The sequence below is a fragment of the Elephas maximus genome, chromosome 20, assembly GCF_024166365.1.
Source record: "Elephas maximus indicus isolate mEleMax1 chromosome 20, mEleMax1 primary haplotype, whole genome shotgun sequence".
Lineage (NCBI taxonomy): Eukaryota > Metazoa > Chordata > Mammalia > Proboscidea > Elephantidae > Elephas > Elephas maximus.
In genome coordinates, this window is record NC_064838.1 from 6,750,821 (window position 1) to 6,775,905 (window position 25,085).

At 45.2% G+C, this 25,085-nt stretch overlaps 1 protein-coding gene across 2 annotated transcripts in view; it reads right to left on the minus strand.

Annotated features, from left to right (window-relative positions):
* DPP6 (dipeptidyl peptidase like 6) overlaps positions 1-25,085 on the minus strand; it is a 1,223,128-nt gene that overhangs the window by 14,406 nt on the left and 1,183,637 nt on the right. For both annotated transcript variants that reach the window (XM_049862671.1, XM_049862670.1), the window contains exons 18-20: positions 9,495-9,593; positions 6,315-6,384; positions 3,388-3,582 (exon numbers count right to left, since the gene is read on the minus strand). In XM_049862671.1, coding sequence (XP_049718628.1) covers positions 3,388-3,582; positions 6,315-6,384; positions 9,495-9,593 — 364 coding nt within the window. The remainder of the gene's footprint in view (positions 1-3,387; positions 3,583-6,314; positions 6,385-9,494; positions 9,594-25,085) is intronic.

Genomic DNA, 25,085 nt, shown 5'->3' on the forward strand with positions numbered 1-25,085 from the left:
AACTCTGATAAAACCGGGCTACTTCTTTCTGACTAATAAAAATACAGATCCAGCTCTTGAAGAAAGCTTTTTAAAGCTTTCTGTGGCTGGAAACCCCTGTTTACTGGCTTCCTAAGAGTCTGTATGCTTTATGATGGCTATAAACTCTGCAATGTTCATGTGTTCTCACTCTTGCATGCTTCAGTGGTTAAGAGCTGATATTATTTACTGTTTTCTCTAAACAGGTTCTGCCTTGTTCTCTTACAGATGGCTGGGTCAATTCCTTTCTTTTAGAAAATGATGGGAGTGTGGAACAGCCTCTTAGCTTTTGTTCCTGTGCTGTCAGGGGAGCAGCTAGATGGAGCCCAGAGCCTGCAAGTCAGCGGGGGCAAACCTGCCAGAAGGACGTCAGGCCCTTTGCCTGGACCTGGGTGGGGCTGGAGGAGGCCCCTGGGCCACACTGGGAGGAGTTAGACCAGGATAGGGAGAGGGAAGAGTGGGAGGCAACAAGAGAAAGTGCAGCAAATGGAAAAAGACTGGAGGGGGAAGGGCAAAGAGATGGGGAGAGGCTTTGCTATGTCATTCCCTGCAAGGAGCTCCCTCCCAGGGCTGCTAACCTGAGTCCCACTCCTATTTCCAAGCCCAGCTTGGCCCACCTGCTATAGCAAATGCTGCTGGGTGCAAGTCCATCACCCCCTGCCTAATTGTTCCATTACGCACCCTCCATCCCTGCCCAGGCTGACCCCATGCCTAGGCTCAGGGTGGGCCCATTGGTCTCTGGGTAGCTGGATGCACACCCTTTGTCTGTGACTGGCTCTGGAATGGGCATGTTAGGGTCAGTGTGATTTGAGAAGTTTGCCTTGTGCTTCTGGGAAGGCCCTCCCCTTCCTTGCTGGCAGGGTATCCGGAAGTGGCCCCCTCCGCCACCTGCCAGAGACCATTCAAGAACCTTGGAGCCAGGTATACTGACAGCCGTCAGTGAGCAGAGGAGACCAGCTTTAGGGGGAGGCCATTGTGGTTGGCTGAGAGGAGAGGTGGGGAACCTGGGTGTCTCAGGGCACTGCTGGGCCTCTGGGTCAATCAGCCCTGGATTTCCAGTTATCTCAGCCAATACAGCTCCTTAATCTGAAAGCATGTCTGAATTGTGTGTGTGTGTGTTCTGCTGTTCTTGACTTCCAGGCAAAAGCATCTTAACAGTTACACCTTCCCTGACTGTCTCAGCCCTCTGAGACTCTTCCAGCCGCTGCATTTACTGTCTGTAACATATACAGGGTTTGAACATATCGCCTTGTCTCTTTTCAACTAGCTCATAACTCCCTTAATAAGAGGGGCCATTCATTCATTCACTCATTGCTTCATCATTTTAAAAACGTATATTGCGTACTTATCACGTGCTAGCAATCCTTTAAAAAGAACACAGAACATGCTTTTAAAGGTTTCCCCTTCCCTGTTTCTCTCTCACTCTCCCTTGTGTTGAATGGCAAGGATGCATGTGGACACTGGCCAAGATCAAATCTTTTAAACTTGCAAAGCATACAAGCATAATAACAGGTATAGGGAGGCCAAGGTAATTTACACTTCTTTTGTCAACAGATATTAAGCTGGGCACTGTATCCACCTCCCTATGTGCCCAGGGTCTAACATCACGTACCCCTATTCAGGGTGAGGAGATGACAGTTGTCACTATTCAAGTCCTTATTACATGTGTATTTCCTTGCCCTTCTTGCCTTGCCAAGTACTGAGTCTGTAGAGTGGGTTGAACTGTTCCCGTAACATCTCCTCGTGGTTAAACCACGTGTATGCCATATCACAAGGAAATTTCTATTTCTGTAAGGTGGGCCTGAAGCCAGTGGTAGCCTGGCACTTGTTCTTGATGTCTTTTTTTCCAGTTCAAAAGGAAAATTCAATAAATAATTTCCAGCATCTGTCCCTTGGCTCTAAGCCTCATTCTGTTCTTTCTAACACTCTGTTGGTCTTGCTGACTCAATGATAGGGATGTGAAGGAATGATAAAACAAAAATGGACCATTCTACACAGAGACAAACAACACAATCTAAAAACATATGGGCAAAGGATCTGAATAGACAGTTATCCAAAGAGGAAATATGCATGGCCAACAAGCTCATGAAAAAATGCTTAACATCTTAGCCGTCAGGGAAATGCAAATCAAAACCACTTCACACCCACTAGGATGGCTAAAACAAAATAAATAAACAACCAGAATATAAGGAGTGATGACAAGGATGTGGAGAAACTGGAACCCTGGTCCACTGCTGTGTGCAGTAAAACGGTGCAGCTCCTCAAAAAGATTAAACATAGTTACCGTAGGACTTAGCAATTCCACTCCCAGTGATTTACCCAAGAGAATTGAAAACATATGTTCACACAAAAATTTGTACAAGAACGTTCATATTATTGTATCCATAATAGCCAAAAAATGGAAACAACACAAATATTCATCAATTGATGAATGGGTAAATAAAATTGGCCTATCTTTTATCTATACAGTGGAATACTATTCAGCCATATAAAACAATGAAGTATGTATACTGTTGCAGCAGAGACGATCCTTGAAAATACCACGCTAAGGAAAAGAAGCGATAGAAATGGCCAGATAGTGCATGATTCCTTTTACATAAAATGTCCAGAATAGGTAAATCCATAGAGATTGAAACCAGACTGGTGATTGCCGGAGGCTGCAAGGAGGTAGGAATGGGAAGTGGCTGCCTAACGGGTACGGGTTTTCTTTAGGGGTGATGAAATGTTTGGGAACTTGATATTGGTGATGATTACACAACACTGAGTGTACCCTATGCCACTGAATTGTACACTTTAAAATGGTTAATTTTATGTTATGTGAATTTCACCTCAATAAAAAATGTGCCATTCTTCAGAATTTAGGACTATATTACTGACCATGGCCTGGGAATGTACAGGGCCCTTTCCTGGGTAATGAGGGTGACCCACTTGCATGAATCCATTCGCAATTCCATTTTCTTTCCTTCCTTTCTCTCTGCCCCTTCCCTCCCTCCTTGGTCCCTTGTGCTGAATGACAGTGTGTGTGGGGGAACTGGCCAAGGCCTGTGGCCATAACACAGAGACACCAAGCAACCTACGTGGAGATCCAACTCTAAGTCTCTGCCTCTGTAGACCTTGTTTTGGTCAACTAATCAAATGAGCCACCTAGCTTTCAGAAAACTACTATTAGGGTCTTCAGGAGAATATCATGAATAGTTTCCCTCGACATTTGGAATTGCCCAGAGTTTTTCTAAGTCTGAGAAAATTACATGCAAAATGTGTGCATTGACGAGAAACACAATCCGATCCCACTGGCCCAGCCTGTCAGGAGACTGTGTCCTCCCTCTGCCTGCTTCCTTTCAATGGCCCTGGCCAGACATGGGAGCTCACCTCACAGCTTCCATCTGGTCCTTCTCCTCCAGGGAGCCCAGTTTCTTCCTCACTTCATGCAGGAGGTTAGTCCCTTGGAACCCACTGCCACGGCCATCACACTTCACCACCACAGCTCCATGGCTGCTCACCATCACCGTCTCCCAGTTCACCTCAAACTTCTCAGCCACGCTCTGGCTTCCCGGGGCTCCATCCCTGGAAAAGATGATCCAAGGCCTCAGCCCTGTGTGGTGGAGCAGCGGACTGTCTAACAACACCTGTGGATTTGCTCCTAAGAGTTTTCACCCATTGACCCTAGCTGCCATCTGCACACTTCTATGTCTCCAGCTTCTGCTGTCTAGAGGGGTGAACAGAGCATTAACCACAGACCCTGGGGTGACGAGAAAAACAGGGCTCAGATTGCCTAAGACATTAGCACCATCCTTAAAGAAAGGGACACCATCAAAGGGAGTCATTAAAGAGCATTTATTTGGGGTAGGAAGCTTTGTTAAAAAAGCCTCCCAATCTCTCCTTCTGGTGTGCTTCCCCAACGCTGCAATACTCTGTCTTCCCCAACGCTGCAATACTCTGTCTTCCCCAGCGCTGCAATACTCTGTCTTCCCCAACATTGCAATACTCTGTCTTCCCCAACGCTGCAATACTCTGTCTTCCCCAGGGCCTAGATCTCTCATACTGCTCCCCCTCAGTCCTTACCACATGAGCCACAACAGTGTGTTTGCTTCTTTTAGGGGGACCCCTGGTTTGAAGAATTATCTTTCTCTTCAGTTAAATTAGAAGAAACAACATACAAGCCCTTCCTCACGCACACCTCCTTAGAAAGCAAGGCAGCCTGAGGCAGCCTGTTCACTCCGAGGCAATGTGTAATCATGGCCATCCCATCTTGGTGATGCAGTGATGTTACTCTGGTAACTTAAAATCATCCCCATGTGGAGTATTTACACCAGGGAAATCGGCCAGTGCTATAAACAGGGCTTCCACTGAAGAACCAGCACACCACTCACTGGGTATGGGAAGGCTATTTAATGCTTTTTCCTTTTGGTGGAGAAAGTATGAGCAGGAGAGAAGGCCAACTCTGGACCCAGCAACAGATGGCAATGGGACTTTCTGAGAGCTGGGCCAACTGAAGACGAGCTAGGTGATCCTATTCTCCAAAGAGATGACAGCTCCTGCTGCCTCTGCCATCTTGCTCTCTTGCAAGGACTCAGGAAGTGCAATGTGAGGTGTAAGTGACTGGGGAGAAGAAGGAAAGTGTGACGCCAGAGTACGGCACCTAGGGCTAAATGGTGCAGGACTGTTGTTACATCATGACATTGCTATATGTGAAGCGTGTGTGTCTTGCTTTCTTTTGGATGTGTTTTTTTTTTTTTTTTTTAAACAGGCAACACTTAGTACAGCTCCTTTAGAGTCCTGGAGTCCCCAAACCTCATTGCTGTAATATTTAAAGTCATAGCAAGAAACGAAGAAGCCAAAAGTTACTGACTTGTAGGCTAGCTAATGAGGATATATATCAGCCAGTTTGCACCAGTGAATAGCTACCTTCAGGCCCTACCTGAATCCATGAAATCTCAGGCTGCCCTTTAATGGATTCTACCACTTCTAGTTTTGAAAGGAAAGTGAATGGTTTTGTAAACCTGAGGACCACTTAGGGATTTCCTCAAGATTACTGAAGAAATCAGAGACCAGGGGAAGGAAGGTTGGCTTTGAAATTATGAGCATCTTCAAAAGTGTTGTGAAAATTCTCCCTTATTAAGAGGAGGCAAAGTGGAAAGTGTGTGTGTGTCTGTGTGTGTGCACATTTAGGGGGCTGTTGCCAAAGTGCTAAACCAGTTCAAATAGCAAGGAAAGCGGATGAATTGCAAAATGTAATCAGATCTTGGAACTCATGCCATGGACATCTATACAATGAAGCCCTTTTGTCACCTAGTGGCCCAGTCCCCTGGATGGGAGTAGAGTCACATTTCCTCAGATGGGTAACTGCACTGGCGTCCCTAAAACAGCCCCGGTGCAGACCTCTGCTCTATCCTGACCCTTTTAAAGACTGACTTTTTTCTCACGCCCCACAGGCCTTGAAAGAACAGATTGGGAGGTGAGTAAGAATATTTGTTAAATTGTCTGGGTGGCACCTCACTTTAAAAATGCTTCTGTGGGCAGTATGAGTGCAAGTTAACTTTCATCCAAACCCCAGGGTGATAGCTAGTCTTTGAAGCATGCTAATCAGAGTGCACACGCCGGGGTTGTTACCCAGATGCAAAGTACCCTAATTAGGACTCGACACCTTCAGAGGGCTTGAAATAGTACTTAAAGTATTGTTTGCCACATAGGAACCAGAGGGCTTGTTAAGTAGCATAAGGAATATTAGAAATAATTCTTGGCAAATAAATGGTGTTCAAGGCTGTGTAGTAGCTGTAGATATTGATCAGGCCCCAGCACCCTTGCATAACTGGAAGGCAAGAAGCTAGCTGGCATAGCAGTCTGTGACCACTGTGTGGCCCCCCAGCTCTGAGGCTCTATCCATCCCGAGTCGCCCAGTGTCCCGGGCGGCACGGTCCCCTGCCTGACTCTAAGGCTGGCCAGTCCTGGCCCCCAAATATTGTTGGGAACTTCAGAGTGAGCCTGACTCCTTCTATCACCCTTTGCAACCGTTTCTGAACCATCATTCACTCATTGTTGCGTGCTTGGTGAAGTTGGATTCATGACCTACATTCATGGTAACAAATTGCCCAGAAGTAGTGTGGGGGGAGAGGCTATATAAGCTCTTTAACCTCTGGAGGTCACCAGTATTTACCCAAAGAACTTGGCATTAGCTGACGAGCTAAAATTTCTCCTGCTTATCATTATTTTTTCATAAGTGCTGAATATGCCTTTTGTATGGTGTCACTGATTCCCAAAGCAAGTGCCCTAACAAAGAAAGAAGCACCCATACTTACACCACCAGGAGCAGGGGGTAGTGGGCTGTATCCGTAAAGGTGGCTGGCTTCAGGATCTGCATTGGCAAGTCTAGACAAACATAGCGACAAGTCAGGCAGGCGATACCAACCATAAGTGGAAAGCCACGGCGATGTTTGCCACAATGTGTTCAACCTATCGAGGCATGAGGGGGAAGGGCACTTGGGAGGAGGCATTGGCAGGTGATCCACAGAACAGAGGACTGGAAGTTACCGGAAGGCTGGCCAAGATTTTTATCGCAGTGACTGACTCACTGTGTGACCTAAGGCAAGTCCCCCAACCTCTTTGAGGCTTAGTTTCTTCATCCGACACTGAAATTCAATCTTGCATACAGGACTGCACTGAAAACTAGAAATGACTGCATTGCCCTAAGCTCTTGTTAACAGGAGAATTCCAGGCAGGGAGCAATGGAAACCTCCAGGGCAGCATGCGCCACACTCAGCCAGGCGTCCTAGGGCAGCATGCAATTAAACGTCTCACAGTCTCTGGTCTTGTCCCTCTAGGCTGCTGTGTCAGTGGCACAGCTGGGAATCGATATTTGGGAGCAGTGGGAATGGGAGAGAAAGGGACGGAGCAATGGGGGCTGAGGTTAGGAGGGTGCATGAGAGGCAGGGCCTCGGTGCAAAGCAAGATGGCTCTCATGGCTGACTGCAGTGTGTGCGGGGGACACTCAGACAGTCCCCACAGCCACAACTAAAGGAGCTGCGGGGGGCGTTGCTGAGGCCCAGATGTCCTTGTGGCCTGCAAGATCATCTGCATCTGGTCCCTGGTGGGGTGAATTCACGGAGTGAAGAGGGGAGTAAGAGCCAAACCTTAAGAAATTTCTCACCACCTTCTTCCTCAAACGCAATTAACCTTCCCACTATTTTTTTACTTAAATTAGAATTTCTTAATTGATGTTAACAACAACTCAGATTACCAAAGGCACAGCAATTAAATTGGAATTAGTGGCATTTTCCATACAATTCCTATTCCACGGATCCACCCCAGGCTGGGTGTGCACGTGGTAGTTGGCTCAGCCCTGAAAGGGGTCCGATTACTTATTCTGGCTGAATGCTAATAGATTGCAAATTGGATCAATGGCCCAGGGACGGCAGAAAGGCAGGCGTTGGACTTTATCATTTAAATATCCATAAAACATGGTCTGGGCTGCTTTCTGCCACTGATAAGCCCAAGGGCAGACCTTGAACTGGGGCCATGGCTGTGTGAATACATTTCAGGAGAGCCCTTCCTGAAGACGTATTACTTTTCTAATGAAAGCCTGAGCCTCCAGTAGCATTAAACAAAACAAAAGCAAGTCAGTAGGGCTGACATCTTCCTGATTTTCATATGCAGGCCCCTGTGCAGACAGCTGCGTCTTCTTTCCTGCGTCTGTTCTCATACTTACCTTCCAAGTCAAGCCTTGCTCTGGGTTTGCACGAGGTGGGAAAGGTGATTGCTTCTTAAAAGCTCTTTTCCTGCATTTATTTGAAAGAAGGTGGTGCCATTCACACACTAGTACTTTATGATTTGGGAAATGTTATTATGGTAACATAAATGTGTGGGGTGGATTGAAGGAAGAGGGACTGGGCTTAAGGCAATCAGTAGGCATCTTGTACATGAGTAAAGATCTGGCTAAAAAAGGCTGTGATAGGAAGCAGCATATATGAGAAATACTATGGAAGAGGCTTGATAAGCTTTGGTGGTTGAGGGATGTGTGGGAACTTGAATCCTGACCATGGAGAGCTATCAGGCATGTGTCCTTGTGCAAGGGCCCTGTGTTTGGTTTAATTCTCTGCTGTTGCAGTCTTGAGATTGTTTGTAAGTTGTGCATGAGGGGCCCATGTTTTCATTTTGTACAAGGCTTTACCAATCCTGAGGTTGATAGATACACAAGGTGTATGGGGGCTGTTTGCTTATGCATCTGTCTAATTAATCCATCCATCCATCCATCCATCCATCCATCCATCCATCCATCCATCCATCCATCCATCCATCCATCCATCCATCCATCCATCCATCCATCCATCCATCCATCCATCCATCCATCCATCCATCCATCCATCCATCCATCCATCCATCCATCCATCCACTCTCCATCTAAAGCCTTGTTTTCTTGCTTTTTGGTTCTTTCTCATGAAAGGCACAAAAATAAATATCCAGTTAATTTGAGGGTTCTCATGAATCTGATTTGGATCTGGTCTGAAAAATTGGGCCCCAGGTTCTGAATGGAGGTTTGGACCAGTCAAGGATGGGCATCCCATCCAAGTGGACAGGCTCGATTTTCCTTTGACCTATTTCCTTGGGGGTATAAAGCCTCTCCAGTCTGGCTCCTTACACAAGAACACTCCTTGCATTCCCCACTGCAGCCCTCTATGTAGACAACACTTCAGCAGGGAAAGGGGTGCAGGATTTAAGGTGAACAAGTTGCTACTCAATTGAATCCATCAAGATCTTTCATCATTCTTACCTGTACATAACCACACAGCACCTATAGGTTTCCACTTGTTGCCTGATACCTGCAAGTTTCAGGCCAGCCTGGCTTGAGGTTGCTTGCTTTTGTCCAAATGGACAAGATAGAAAAGCGCCTATGGTGTAGTTTTGCCATATTTTTCTGGCTGGTGCCTCACATTTTCTCTCCTTTCTCTGGACTTTTGACCTTTATGCCCACTTATTTTCTGTTCTACTCTGTACTCTGTTGATCATGGTGAATGTCCCACTATGTCTGTGCCTACTTTTTAAATTTACTGCTTCACTTCCATTCCTGAACATATGTGGCTGCCAACTCTGCCTGCTGGAATTTCAGTCCCTGCACTGTCAGAGCTGTCCATGGTTCTGAGGCCAAGAGCATCCTATGCAGGCGTGGCTATAGTTGGGCTCTGGAAATGTGGAACTTAAAAGCACCTTTGATACAATAAGCTCAGTGCAGTGAGCTCAAAGGACACGTTCCTCCTCCATCCCAGGATAGCCCTGTGCTGGCTGGAATGCACTGCTAGCTGCTATACAGGAGACCCCGCCTCTCCACAGGGCCGAGGTAAGCCTTCCGTGCACAGCGATCAACTGCTGATGTTCGGACCATTTCAGAACAGAAGTTTGTTGGTTTGGGTTTTTTTTTTTTTTAAAAAAAGAAAGAAAGAAAATAACAACAGCAACAAAAAAACAAAACAAAACCTAGCACTTACTATAATCATCAATCTCAATTTTCTTGTATTCTACTTTTGGCATCTGTCGGTCATTTATGGCCTTCTGCACATGTTCATTTGTTTCTAGGTCAAAAATTTCTGAAAGAGAAAAAAAAAGACAAATTCAGGTTCAGTAAACATTCACCGAATACCTATAGGAGCCGTGGGTTTTCCTGTGTGACACAGCACTGGTTCCTACATCAGTCCCAGGGGTAACAATTATTACTCCCATTTCACAGAGAACAAAACTGAGATGCTAAAGAACTTGCTCGAGTTACATGGCTGGTAGATGGAAGGTCTAGTCTCAAATCAGGAACTTGGGCAGATGAAGACTTTTTCCACTATATTAAGCTACTCCGCATCTACCCCTGGCCCCCAGCAGATTTTCGTTCTCCATGGCATTTCTCACTTACGTGTAGAGGCTTTGGTAGATGTTTCATCTCAACACCGCTGGTTTTAGGAAAATTAACATCATATGCTGTAAGGACGTGTGACTTTCCAAATAGAGTGGCCATGATAACCAGGGAAGGAAAGGGAAGGAGAATAGAAGCTAAAATGTTATTAAATTTTTTTCCAGGAAACATGGATTCAAATTTCTTAAAGAAAACATAAGGTTATCTGGTCTTTAGAGACCTTAATTTGGGTGATTATATTACCCAAGCCAAAACCAAACCTCTTGCCATTGAGTCGATTCTGGCTTATGGTGACCATACAGGACAGGGTAAAACTGTCCCATAGAATTTCTAAGGAGTGGCTGGTAGATTTGAAGTGCTGACCTTTTGGTTAGCAGCTGAGCTCTTAACCACTGTGCCACCAGGGCTCAAGATAATTATATTAGTTGATTAAAATCATATGGGCAATACTTAACAATATTGTGGACTTGGACTTCTACCTGCTTGTCAGAGGGGCTCAGGTGAACCCTGTGTGTGCCTTAGATGTCCTTGGTCTTTATTTCTTAGTTTGTACCAATATAGCACTGCCCTCATCACATATTTCTCCAATTGAAAGGATGCCCCTAATCACCCTGCTTTGTTACTCTCCTGCTAAAATGGCCTTTCCCCTTCATTTCACCATCTAATATGTAATGGAAAATTTCCTACTTCCTCTCTTCCTTTCTCACCTTAAGCCTACATGTTCAAACAACTTGTGTTCATAATGAAGGCAAATTTGATCTTCAAGAAAGTACTTTTGGCTTGACCAATCATTTTGAACAGCCATCATTTGCGAATGTTTTAAAAAGTAAATGAATAATCAATAGAACAACTAATGTTGAACCATCTTTAGACAATAACACCCTCTAAAACCAAAAGTCACTCTACAGAGGCACTGCCAAGGCACCTGGAGGTTAAACTGTAGCTCATGACAGGGAGGCTTTGACAACGAACCATTTCCTCCGTGAAGGCACACTTAGCTACCAACACTCAAGGATATGAATGGTCATTTCCAAGCAGGACTGGTGAACTTTTTCTGTAAAGGGCCAGAGTTCATGAAACTTTGTGGTGAGCAAATGGACAAGACAAATAATGTTTTAAAAATTGCTGGTCACATATCTGAATGTTTACCTTTAATAAAAAAGGTGAAGGGAGAAATGGTGAGACTAGTTTTCAAACAGGCTGAGTTAACAAAAAACCTGAAGTTGGAGTACCACTAGCATGCAAGAAATAGGGTCCTTCGTAAATAATGGGAAAGGACGGCTGTGTCTGTGTAGAGTATTCATAGTGGTAACATCTTAGGGGATCCAAGCAGGCTTGACCACAATTCTGAGATTCAAAGACTTGGTTCGAGAGATGGCACACTCTACTTTGTAGTGATGTGTTCAAATTTGGGAAGGAGTACTCTCTCTAAGGACTCATAAGTAAATGCCATCTTGGTGCCCACTGCCCTGTTCCACACCTGCGGTAACAGATCTGAATGAGCACTCATTGGTGCTAAGCGCACATGGCCCCAGACCTTTAATGCTCCAGACACACACAACCACTTGACAGGAGTTGGTTTGTGGGAAAGTGACAATTTATTGTCCTTGTTCTATTCACATTTATAGGTGGAAGGACTAGATGGGAGCTCTGAAGAATAAGGAAAAGAACAGTATTTTTCAAGTTCTTTGCTGCCCCAGGGCCTTTACTCTTAGTGTTCCCTACATCTGGAAACCTCTTTGCTGACTTCTCATCCATCAAGTCAAACATCATCTCCTCAAAGAGGGTTACCCTTCTAACCTTTCCAGATACACTTAAACCATCTGTAAGAGGGTAGGAACATAAAACCAAAAAAACCCAAACTCACTGCTGTCAAGTTGATTCTGATTTACAGTGGCCCTATAACACAGTAGAACAGGCCCATAGGGTTTCTAAGGCTGTAAATCTTTATGGATGCAGACTGCCACATCTTTCTCCCATGGGTTGAAACTGCCAACCTTTTGGTTAGCAGCTGAGCACTTTAGCCACTGTGCCACCAGGGCTCCTGGGGAGTATAGCTACTTTTCTTTTTTTTAAGCATCAGTGTTCAGTCCCATCACAGGGACAAAATTCACTAGTTTCCAGTAACCTGTGGAAAACCAGTTCATACCCTGAAAATGAAGTATCCCCAGGCTGTACTGGGTTTTGGCCTGAGTCTTTCTCCCTGTTCGTACATGGTCTCTTTTCCACTGGCCCAAGAAAGTCTGTGATGGAGAAGAAATTAAAAAGAATTGGGAGGCTCTCCCTGGTATTTTGGAAAGCCTAAAGGCTCTTAGCAGTTCCTAAGGTTCAGACTCTCGAACGGTAAGCATTGAAGAGAGAGACAGACCACTACTCCCTGGGACAAGCCCAAACGAAACCAAAGCACACTTTCACTAAATTGAAATGTTTGTGGTGCTTGAGGAAACCCTGATGGTGTAGTGGTTAAGTGGTATGGCTGCTAACCAAAAGGTCGGCAGTTTGAATCCACCAGGAGTTCTTTGAAAACTCTATGGGGCAGTTCTACTCTGTCCTACAGGGTTACTGTGAGTCGGAATCTACTCAACAGCAACAGGTTTTTTTTTTTTTTTTAATGTTGCTTGAGGAGCCCTGGTGGCACAGTGGTTAAGAGCTCAGGCTGCTAATCAAAAGATCAACAGTTCAAATCCACCAGCTCCTCCTTAGAAGCACTATGGGACAGTTCTACTCCGTCCTATAGGGTTCCTATGAATTGGAATCGACTTGATAGCAACGGGTTTGGTTTTCTGGTATGGTGCTTGAAGGATTAAAGATCTACATAAGTTAATATTGAATTAATGCTGGATTATGAAGGACGTTACTGAGAGTACTCAAACCCGAGCATATCATAGGAGACCAGTGCATATATCTTAGAGGGTCATCTAGAAGCAGACACCTGCCAAATGTCAGATGAAAGCCCTAGAAGAACCTTCAAGCTTTACATGACACCTGCCAACATGATTTGACTAGGTAGATAACAGAAGGGGACTCAGAGTGTGCCAAACTACAAAAATGCTAACTCATGAGACCAGTGGAATGAACAGGTGCAAAGGTAGAGTGATTTTACCAACAAGAACAATGTTGCGCCTACAGTTCTCAGAGAAGAAGCAACTGTGAGGGTCTTGAGTGGCTGCAGTTTGCTGGGGTCAGGCCCCGGTTGAACTACTAAACTTCAGAATGAAAAAGAATTGGGACAGACCCTTTCATAGTTTAATGTGCTGTTATCGCCATTCGCATACATTTGAATTTTATGTTTCTGGCCTTAGTCAGCAATCTCAAATGCTGATCCTCAAGGAGCAGTTCCATACTCAGGTGATAACATTGTTTTGCTGCTCTTTGTTAGGCTTGCCCAGAACGGGCTTGCTACCGAAACACCCTGTTACCAACCCTGCGTCTCTGAGCTCTGGCTCTCTGTGGGGACCCACAGTGTTCTAATCACTCAGTGACGATGTAGGTTGTATTTGAATGGCTGGTTGCTCTCTATTGAAATCCTACCCTTCACAGAAAAGCACCAAAGCAACAGACTATTAAACTTAGTTAAATATTAGATTTCTCATTTAATGATTGCCCACACAACTGGTTTTATCAGCAGAGAGCTGCCTGTGACACAGGGGAGTTGAGTTAAGCCATTTTATTTGTTCCCATAATTGCATTCAAAGAGGGCAGGAGCTCAGCAGAGGAAATAAGAAAAGATTGGTGTATTCCCAGAAGGACTCTTCTTTTGACTCTAGGGCCACAGGGACCTCCAGTGTGAAGCATACAAATGGCCACTCCTTAATTAAACGTGAGCCCCTCTAATATTGGGTGGAATTAGCTATTATCAGATCTGGGCACAGTGCGCCCACAGAGACAAATGTCTGCTCACGTGGGCTGCTTCCCTCCTGGCGCCATGGTAGGCAGGCAAGCTCCCCTCCTGGTGCCCCGGTGGGCAGGCAAGCTTGGTACAGCTGTTCTGAGACGTGCTTCACAATGGCTCCTGTTGGTTAAACGGGTTGGTAGAACCACCTCTTTACTGAATTTTGGAAAATTAGTGGCCAGGTCCTAATGGAAACTGAGCAACTGAGCTAAACGAGAAGAGCAGCCTGCCCCTCGTTTCATGCTTCCACAGGAAGTACCAGCGCATGCTGTGCTGTGGGGATAAGCATAGAGCTTCTGTCCATGCCCCCGCAGGGGCTCCTGCTGCAATGGTCTGACCTCTCCTCCGGATCTTCTGTGCCTTTCACAGACCAGGAAGCCCTTCCTGGACGTGCTTCTGGTGGCTTCCTCACGTGCCCTTCCCCCGTGGCTGTGGGATGGACCCAGCCTGGCTTCCTTTGCTCCCTTTAAATACTGCTGCCCACTCCCAGACTTTACTTCCAAGCCGTCTTCTTACTCATGGACTAGAGCCAGGCCCAACTTCTGCGTTAATACTTTTTAGATCCACCCACCTCGTTGACATCTCTTTTCTCTAAACTCTAAGCTTTTTGTTGCTAGAATCAGAGTCGCACTGTCGGACTATTAATTGTTCTTGTTTTTGTGTCTGTTTTTCTCCAGCCAGATTTTAAGCCATCTGATGGCAGGGCCCATGCAAGTGACTTGTCTTTTCCTTTTTTTCCTAAAGTCCAAGGTTTGTCAAGGCATTGTTGTTGCTGATGTTGTTAGCTGCCATCAAGTTTGCCCAGACTCATGGCGACCCCACGCATAAAGGATTGGACTGTTGTGATTCATAGAGTTTTCACTGTGATTTTCGGAAGTAAATGGCCGGGCTTTTCTTAAAGCAACTTATTTCTGATCCTTCACAGCAACTGGCATTGTGCTAGGAATATGACAGGTATTTCATGAAAGAGGAGTTGTTTATTGAATGAACTGATGCCTGGGTCTGTCTCGCTCTTTCTCCCCTCTTCATTTCTGCCCCCCCTGTTATGGACTGAATTGTGTCCCTTCAAAATGTGTGTGAACTTGACTAGGCCATGATTCCCAGCGGTGTGTGACTGTCCACCATTTTGTGATCTGATGTGGTTATTCTATGTGTTGTAAATACTACCTCTGTGATGTTAATGAGGCAGGATTAAAAACCAAAAAACCAAACCCAGTGCCATCGAGTTGATTCCGACTCATAGCGACCCTATAGGACAGAGTAGAACTGCCCCTTAGAGTTTCCAGGGAGTGCCTGGCTGATTCGAACTGCCGACCCTTTGGTTAGCAGCCGTAGCGCTTAACCACAATGCCACCAGGGTTTCTGAGGCAGGATTAGAGGCAGTTATATTAATGAGGCAGGATTCAATCTACAGGATTAGGTTGTACGTTGAGTTGATCTCTTTTAAGATATAAAAGAGAGAATTGCACAGAAAGGAGAGGGACCTCATCTCCACTGTGACACACATGGAGTCACAGTGAGTTGGATTTGACTAGATGGCAATTCTTTTTTTTTTTTTAACCTTTCCATGGTGTGTTTGCCCACACACAGGGTTCCAAACACAGCCCAATGGGAATGGGTGACTGAGTGAGTGCCCCAGTGATGGGCAGGGAAGCTTCTGGCTGGGTCCCTCATTCTTTGAGGTTAACAAAACTCCAGAAGGCGCTGAGTTGTAAGCTTATAGCTTATTAAAGTTAGTTTTGGATGGTAGATGAGTCATGATTTTTGCCGTATAACTCTGACAGAGTTAGAACAAAGTGATATCGCTATAAGAGAATTTTCTCCATTTCCATCCATTTATTTATATAAGCTTTTTTTTTATTAGCCTCTACAAAAACAAAGGAAAGCAAATACCAAGAAAGAAACAGAAAATCAGTAACCAGATTGTTCTTGAACACTATCTTATGCTGGAAATCAGCAATATTCATCCACGCAGACGTGAACGAAGTGGAAACAAAACAAAACAAACACTCCCAGCCATCTCATTAAAAGATGAAATTCAAACAAAATGTTACTTTCTGTATTTAACAATTAGCAGAATTTATAATATATTCAGGTTGTTTTGATGTGAACTAATAATAATTACAATAATAATTCAATCTAGAAGAAAAAAATAGTTATGGTCTGATAGTCTTAGGAAATTAAAACTTTAAAACATTTTCAAGAATGTATTTATATTTATATTAGGACAGAATTTGGGGGTGAATGAATGAAATATAAATATCAGTTGGGGGAGTAAAATAAAGATATAAAACTTCTGACGCTAAAGGAGAGCCTGTTCCAGAAATGTTTAAGCAGATGATGGTATCCATCAAATCATTATGATATTTAGATACTGTAGGATTTAAAAATTTTGCAATGTTTTATACTAAAATGTCGATACTTTACAATATGCTGAAACTATATTCTATGTAACTCTTTAAATGAATGAAGAAAAATCAATGACAACTTAGAAGTGTGTAAGAGAGTATATGACTTTTCACACTTAGGGAATTTCAAAAAGATTATAGCCTTGGAAACCGTATGGTGCAGTTCTACTTTGTCCTGTAGGGTTGCTATGAGTTGGAGCTGATTTGATGGCAATGGGTTTAATTTTTTTTTAGGAACTTACACAAACAAGAATATTTGAGACTGCTAGCCTCAAATGGGAGTCCCTGGGTGGTGCAGTTAGTATGCTGGTTGCTAACTGGAAGGTTGGTGGTTCAAGTCTACCCAGAGGCACCTTAAAAGAAAGGCTTGGTGATCTACTTCGAAAAAGTCACCCATTGAAAACCCTGTGGAGCACAGTTCTACTCTGACACACATAGGGTCACCATGAGTAGGAGTCAACTTGACAGTAACTGGTCAGCCTCGTATGCATGTGAAAGCTGGGCAATGATAAAGGAAGACGGAAGAAGGATTGATGCATTTGAATTGTAATCATGGCAAAGAATATTCAATATACCATGAACTACCAGAAGAACGAACAAATCAGAATTAGAAGAAATACACCCAGAATGTTCTTTAGAAGTGAGGATGGAGAGGCTTCCTGTTACTTTGGACATGTCATTAGGAAAGACCAATCTCTAGAAAAGGGCACAATGTTTGGTAAAGCAGAGGGTCAGAAAAAATGAGGAAAACCCGTAATGAGATGGATTAACACAAAAGCCACAACAATGGACTCAAACATACTAACCATCAAGAAGATGGCGCAGCACCAGGCAAGCTTTCCTTCTGTTGTACATAAGGTTGCCCCGCTTTGGAGCTGACTCGATGGCAAGTAACAACACCAACAGCCTGGTTTGGCTCTGTATGGAGCAGATCTCGGCAAGGGCTCCTCAGACAAATGCCACTTGATAATGAGACTTTCCTTCTGTGGCCACCAACTTGTTCTTCAAAGTATTTGAGAACTGTAGGTCTTAGATATAAACTTGTCTGACCCATTCCGATTAAACCACAGGGCTTAGATGTTTGAAATGACAGACAGTTGGCTTTTATCTGTGTGTTCTGAAATGAGTTGTGTGTTTGCTGGGCAGCCTCAGTCCTGGATGACAGGCCACACTGATCTGGCTTCTCCTTCTGAGCGTAACAGCTACCCCTGCTGGCCCACAGGATGGAGGGACCTAGGAGCCTCTCCTAAGGACAGGTGAAGGCAGCAGGACGCCTACCCCCTTGTCTGGTTGGTCACTGCTGAACCCACTGAGACGCTGAGAGACTGTTTGAACTGGAGAAGACCCAGGTTTTGAGGACTGTAGGCCACAGAAAAAATTCCAAGATACTTTCCATTTGTCGGCAGCACATGTCACACTCTGCCTGCATCAACAAGAAGCTGTAACCCTTGGTTCCTCTTTTTGCCTAGAGTTTCCTCCTTTACAAGGTGGGGAGGACAGACCCTCACTGCCATACTGTGACTGAGGCCCTCCTCTTCTCTGTCTGGGTCATTGCCATATCCCCCAGCAGGTCTCCCTGCCTGAAGGGTTGGACCCGTCTAATCTGTTCCTTCCGTAGTAACCAGAACATCTTCTAAAAGTAAACATAGGATGGTATCATCATTCCCAGGTGTATAGAGGACAATGGCCAGGAGCCTTTGCATGGCACCCAAGTGCCTTCGTCATTCTACCCTTGCCTAAGTCTCCTGGCTTCTCTAATGCCACATCTCCCCTCATGCCTACATGCCATATGCTTCATAAAAGAAGTGATATTAGCCAAGTCTTGAGAGTCTACCCAGCTGCCATCTAGTCAACTCCAACTCTTGATGACCCCATGTATGTCAGAGTAGGACTGTGAGCTGTAGGGTTTCAATGGCTGATTTTTCGGAAGTAGCTCACCAGGCCTTTCTTATGAGGTGTCTTTCAGTGGACTTGAACCTCCAACCTTTCAGTTAGCAGCCAAGTGTGTTAACTGTCTGCAGCCCTCAAGGCCTCCCTTCACAGTCTAGTAGATGACTACTCAGGAAGAAGATGGTGGAGAGGGGCAGGGACGGCATCCCAGATAAAGAACAGGGTGAGCAGAGGAACAGAGGGAGGAAACAGGCTCTGTCTAATATAGTTTTCCATGCCAACTGGAAGTGGCAGTTGGTTTTGCTTCTTTATAAAAACCCAACTGGAGCGAGTAGGAGGGAAAGAAACCTATCTTTTAATGTTGATAAAGGAGTGGTAACTCAGCAACCTTGTAATTTAGAGGTTCATAAATATGCTTTCAAGACACTATGGGGTGTTGTCAATGAACAGACATTATACTTTAACTCCAACAACCCATGCATTTTCTCTTGAAGACTTGAGGGTCTGTACTGTGAGTTGCGAGTGATTACAATTCTCTTGCACATTGGATTGGTATCCACATGTCTAAGTTACATTCCCTTTTATACTTACATTATAACCAGCAGTGTATTAACTGTGATTCTGTTGGTTTTCTATCCCAATACCCAAGTAGCTTGAATACCCAGGCACCAAATGAGTATACCTTAGTCCCAACCATAATTACATTCTTAAGGAAACAGCTTTTAAATAATTCAGAGTCACATCTGTGAACACGCTGCAGGCTCTGTTTGTAGATAAGATTTTCTAAAGGGGAAAAAGTCAAATATTCCCAGGGTGGCTTTGGGGTCAGGGAGAAGAGGAGGAGGAAGGGCAAAGAGTTCTGAAACAGTAATTTTGAATTTCAAAGCAGGGTTGGAGGAATCAGATATAACGATTAGCCGGTTTTCACAGCCAGTGTCCTAACCCTTCCCGGGCCTCCACTGCTACCTGACATGCACTGCTCGGAGGGCTTTTGTGCCATCTCTTTGTCATTGCCAACAGAAGGCTGTCCAGATACTAGCTTGACAGTCCAGGCTTTCCATAGTTTGCTCAAAAACCACGTCTCCAAGAGCTCGCCAACACCCCCTGACCCTCTGCTGCAGGCACATGAGCCTCTACCTTTCCTTGCTCAGTTACACGTCAGGTCAAGATGACTCCCTGACTCATGACATTGGTCTGTTTTTTGCCAGCCCTGTTCAAAAGCAGTGCGAGGCCTTCAAACATGTTAGGGAGTCAGAACTCCTCACAATGAAACCAGGCTCATCGTAGCAGTGATCAAAGACGTGGCCATTGTGAGCATGTTACCTAGTGGCAACCACCTAGAGGCCCTGGGAGCTCCTGGGTCCTGGGGTCTAGAATGAAGTCCGTCCTAGCCAGACATCTGCGATAGCCTCATGGTCAAGAGCATATGGGAGTCAGATAAGCCAAGAGCATATTGGGAGTCAGATAAGCCAAGGTTCTAATCCTCCTTCTGAATTTAGCCATGTGATCTTGGGTAAATTGTTTAACTCCATAAGGTTGGCATAAGGAATAGGCCTGATATTATATGTCAAGCCCTTAGGCATGTCGGCACATAGTATTAAATGGTCAATATTTTATCATGCTTGGTAAAGTAGAAGGTCGGCGAGAAAGAGGAAGACCCTCAATGAGATGGATTGACACAATGGCTCCAAAAATGGGCTCAAGCATAACGATTTTGAGGATGGTGCAGGACCAGGCAGTGTTTCCTTCGGTAGCACCCAGGGTCATCATGAGTCAGAACCTACTTGAGGGCACGTAACAACAACAGCATAATTACATTAGCCCCTGGTGGTGCAAATGGTTAACAAGCTTAGCTGCTAAATGAAAGGTTGGAGGTTTGAATACACTTAGGAGCACCTTGGAAGAAAGGATTGGCAATCTACTTCTGAAAAATTAGCCATCAAAAATCCTACGGAGCACAGATCTATTCTGACACACATGGGGGCGTCAGAGGGAGAGCTGACTTGAGGCAAGTGGTTTCATGATTCCGCTATATTTTTAATGGATGATTAGCCAAGGAATGGAGCTCAGTTGCTAACCAAAAAGGTCTGGAGTTCGAATCCACCTAGCTGCTCCTTGGAAACTCTAAGGGGCAGTTCTACTGTGTTCTTGATGGTTGCTTTGAGTCGGAATTGACTCAACAGCAATGGGTTTTAGCCAAGGAATGATGACTTAAAAATTAACTGGCTAGCTTTAGAGGGCAAAGTCCAAGGGCCATGCCAAGTAACTCTGATCTACAAAATACTGCTCCAATCTGCATTGATAAACCCAAAAACCAAACCCATTGCCTTTGAGTCAATTCCAACTCATAGTGACCCTATAGGACAGGGTAGAAATGCCCCATAAGGTTTCCAAGCAGTGGCTGGTGGGTTAGAACTGCCGACCTTTTGGTTGGCAGCCAAATGCTTACCCGCTGCGTCATTCACTGATGTAGAACTTTAATGGAGGGAAAGCATTAGATTCCACAGAGTCCATCACAGATTTACGAACTCTCAGGGCCAAGAGGAACCTTCTCTCCTTCTCTCTGATGTGCAAGTCTTCTGAGCAGGAAATGGTTGTAATATGGCCCCTTCAACCCAGAGCTGGTTTGGACAGGGTTGAGGGGGTAGAAAGAGATTGAGCTAAGGGGTGTGGTATGAGGGGGAGAGATGTCACACAGAGAAGAGAAGATGTTTGACGAAAACTTTGAGGACATGGCCATTTTTACCTCCTCCAACATGTCTTAATTGGGGGTGCAAGTGGAAATGCTCTGGCCTTGGAGCAGTCCCTTCTCACTACTCTGAAGGAAAGGCAGTTGGCAGAGCACAAGCTCTGGGACCATGCCACTTTGGTTCAAAATCCAATTCTATCCCTTTCTAGCTCTGTGAATTTGGGAAAATTAATTAAGCTCCTTTGTCTTGTTTTCTTAACTGAAAAAAGGAGATAATCATAGTTCCTGCCTCACAGGATGTTTTGAAGATGAAATCAATTAAAATGTGTTGTTGTTAGCTGCCCTTGACTCATGGCGACCCATGTACAGCGAAATGAAATGCTGCCCTGTCCTGCACCATCCCCATGATGGCTTCTGGATTGGACCGTTGTGATCCATAGGGTTCTTGCTGGCTGATTTTCAGCAGTAGATCACCAGGCATTTCTTCCTAGTCTATCTTAGTCTGTAAGCTCCACTGAAGCCTGTTTAGCATCATAGCAACACACAAGGCTCCAATGACAGCCAGGTGGTGGCTTCACATGAGGTGCGCTGGCTGGGAATCAAACGCAGGTATCCTACATGGAAGATGAGAATTCTACCACTGAATAAGCAGCACCCAGCCCATTACAAATTGTAGTAAATGTTGGCTGCTGTTATCATTACTCCCGGATTATACCCCTTCGGGCCTTCTTTGCAGCCCTGAGGAGGATTTGTTTACCTAAGACATTCGCAACGCAGACGGCAGGAAAAGAACAAATGGGTAGTGGTCTTGCGGAGCCCTACTAATCCAGAACAGCAGGCTGGGCTGAGTTTGCAGATAAAAGAGGCAGCAACTGCAGGATGGTGACCGTTTCCCCCTGTGTGCTCTGGGAGGCTCCCGGAATTTTTCCAGCAGCCTTTTCAATCATGAAAGAGCTCAGTGAGTCTGAAATATACCTGAGCCCAAAGGCGCACCTGGGAAGTTCCGGCCTGACTGACAGCAGCTCCGTGGCCCCACGCACTGCACACTGACCTGCGCTGCTCTGGACCCTTCATGTGGCCACCGTGGCTGCGGGCAGACTTTGATGGGACCACACCGTGTGCTATGCACAAGCTGTGGCTCCGGGCAGGGGGCCTGGGAGCACCAGTCACCTGACTCTTCACCTGAGACTCACCCAGTTTGAAAGATAAAGTAAGAATGATTGGTTTTGTTCAGTGCTGACACGGCTGGGTTGGGAGATATGTTGAAAGGATATCACGTGCATTAAAGGTGAAACGCATTAGGAGAAAATCCCAAACACCACCCACCAACAACAGCTGGAGGCTAGAATTCAGAGTGCACGGTATAAAATTTTACCAGGATCTTCAACTGCAAGGCTTTATTTTTCAGGTGGACCAGAGCCTGCTCCTGCAGGTTTGGCCCCCTCTGAGGTGAGGAGGCACTCGGGGCTAGGATTTACAAGCCACGATCTCCTCGAGACCCACGCCATGACTGGTCGACAACACGCATGCATCAGTGCTCACTGAGAGACTGAAGGAGTTTCTAAATGTTTAAATTGTATTTAATTTTTTAAAAATCTGAGCTTATTAGAAGCTACCCTATGTGACTTTTTATTTTTATTATTTTAACTTTCCTACTTTCTCCTCTCATTGAGATTATCTGCCCTTGAACCATCAGAATTTCAGAAGAAACAATGTCTTAGCTGTCAGTATTCTGGCAACTTGAATCTCAGTTTTCTTTATCTGTAGAATGGACCTAATATGGCCTGTCTTGCCTCTCTTACGGGGTTATTACCAGAAGCAAGAAGAGAGAATCTAGGTGAAAGCGCTTTGTAACACACCATTCCACTGTAATCATCATCATAGCCCCTGAACGTAGAGTGCTGCATGAGAAAACCAGGGCTCTGGTGTCCCTTCCAGGCCACGGGCTGCGATTCTCACATAGGCTAACATACAGTTTGAGGAGCCTTTAAGGTGCTTGAAAATTCACCAGAGCAAGATCCTTCCTGTCCAGGGGAGCACAGCAGCTCTTCTCCTGGGGCCGGGGGATGAAGCTAGGGGGAAGATGCGGTAGGCATGATGGCTCGTAGAGTTTGACTTGGGGGCTCCACGACAAAATCCCCTCCTCGCCCTCTAGAAAAGTAACTTCTATCACTGCTAACTCCGGGAGCAGATGGAAGTGTTCCTTCAAGGGGTAGAAGAATTTTCACATTATACCTCCTGGTATGTGGCATCTATTGAATGTTCCCTGGGTGGTAATTATTACAGTTATTCCCAGATAGAGGGAACCAGGACGGATGTTCAGTTAAGGTCTGACAAATAGGTTGGACCAATAGGTACAATTTTTACAGAGATGAAAACAGTGAACTGGGAGTAAGAAAACTAGTTATACAGGCTCATATGCCAATAAGCCCTGTGACCCAGGGCAAGATGCTTCACTTTTCTGGGCCTCAGTTTTCTGACCTTTAAAATACAGTGGATTAGTTGATGCCTGGAGTGGATTTTTATCAATAAAATCTCTCTGATTCCCCAAACAAAACAGGCTTTCTTTCTTTGCTGCGACAAGCCACGCTTAACAACCCATGAACCCATAGCATATTTGACAAAGAATTACCATTTGACCTTCATCTTCTCCACCATTCCCCCCCAAGTCACTTGTTAACTGAGAGTTTTAAATTTTTTGTCATTTTACTGATAAGCAAAAGTTTAATGTTTTTACTGATCAAAAATGTAAAATTTTCTTTGCTGCTAACTGAAAAGTTGGCAGTTTGAACTCACTAGCTGTTTACTGAGAGAAAGACGTGACAATCCTCTTCCATAAAGATTACAGCCTTGGAAACCTTATGGGCAGCTCTACTCTGTCCTATAGGGTCGCTGTGAGTCAGGATCGACTGCAAGGTAATGGCTTTATTTGCAATCAAAAGACATTTCCTAGGAAATAAGCCTTTGGGTTAATCCAGTATTCTTGAATCGAGGTCCACAGACATTTTATCAGAAGACGTAACTTTTTTTCCCCTTTAAATGGGGTCTGAGAAACACTGGATTATCAGAAGCCTGGTAAGGCATCAAAGGTATCGGAATGTGTTTGCCGGGTGGGGAGGACGCGGCCGCAGGGAGGGTTCTGCCTGTTGGCGTCTGGGTAGCTGGTACCGGGGAGCAGTGGCAGATTGGTTTGCGACCAAGGAGGAACGGAGCAGGGTAGTGTGGACACAGCTGCAGAGGGCAGGGGGAGCTGAAGGCAGACGGAGAGTCCAGACAAACAGCAAGGCCTGGATGAACCGATGACGGGGAGCATGTAAGGAGCGCTCTTCATGGGGCCCCTGGTGCTTGCCCGCTGGACAGGAAGGTTTAGACCCTACAGCCGGCAAACCACCCATCTCTGCCTTTCCATCTTCAGGCCTGGACGACCAAACTGACCAATAGAAAATCTATTTCTCTGCCGTCAGTCTTGCCAGTTACCCACTGAGACTTCTCCACAAACCAGCTCGACTTCCTGCAGCCGTGCTGGGAAGATGAGGACAATAAAATAGATCATGAAAGCAGCCTAAATCCCTGTCCCTCTCAAATCTGAAAGACCCCACCCAATGGTTTTGAAGGCTTAGTTCAAAATCAGGGCCCTGGTGGTGCAGTGGTTAAGAGCTTGGCTGCTAACCAAATGGTCGGCAGTTCAACTCCACCAGCCGATCCTTGGAAGCCCTATGAGGCAGTTCTATTCTGTCTTACAGGGTCACTATGAGTGACTTGAGGGCAATGGGTGTGTGTTTATTTATTTATTTATTTATGGTTAGTTAAAAGTTATTCTCTTCCTTCAAGGCTTCTCAGGCCTCATCTCTGGGTTTGGTAAAGGCCCTAGGACTCAAAACATTAAGTGCCCAAACCATGCAGTAGTTAATATGTAATTCTTTATGATTTCCTCTATATGCTTACAAAAATACAGTTACTGTTAATTTTTTTTTCTTTCCTTTTCCATCTATTTGTCTAATGTACTAAGCAGACTGTAAGCTCTTTACGTACAGGAACCAGGTCTCAAACCTTATTCCTCTGTAACCGCTCCACCCTTTTCTCTACATTGTTCCCTTTTTCCTCTTGGTTCCAGGCTCAGATGCCTCTTCTCTTGGTGTCCTGTGCCTTCATGGTGCACCCTGTGAACTCAGAATTTCACTCAGAGAGACCTTCCTTTAGTGGGTCATCGTATCCTCTCCCAGGGGACCACTCAGCAGCTCCAGCACACCTGTCTGCCCTTCCAGTCTCCATGAAGACAGCCTTCAGTTAGGTGGTACA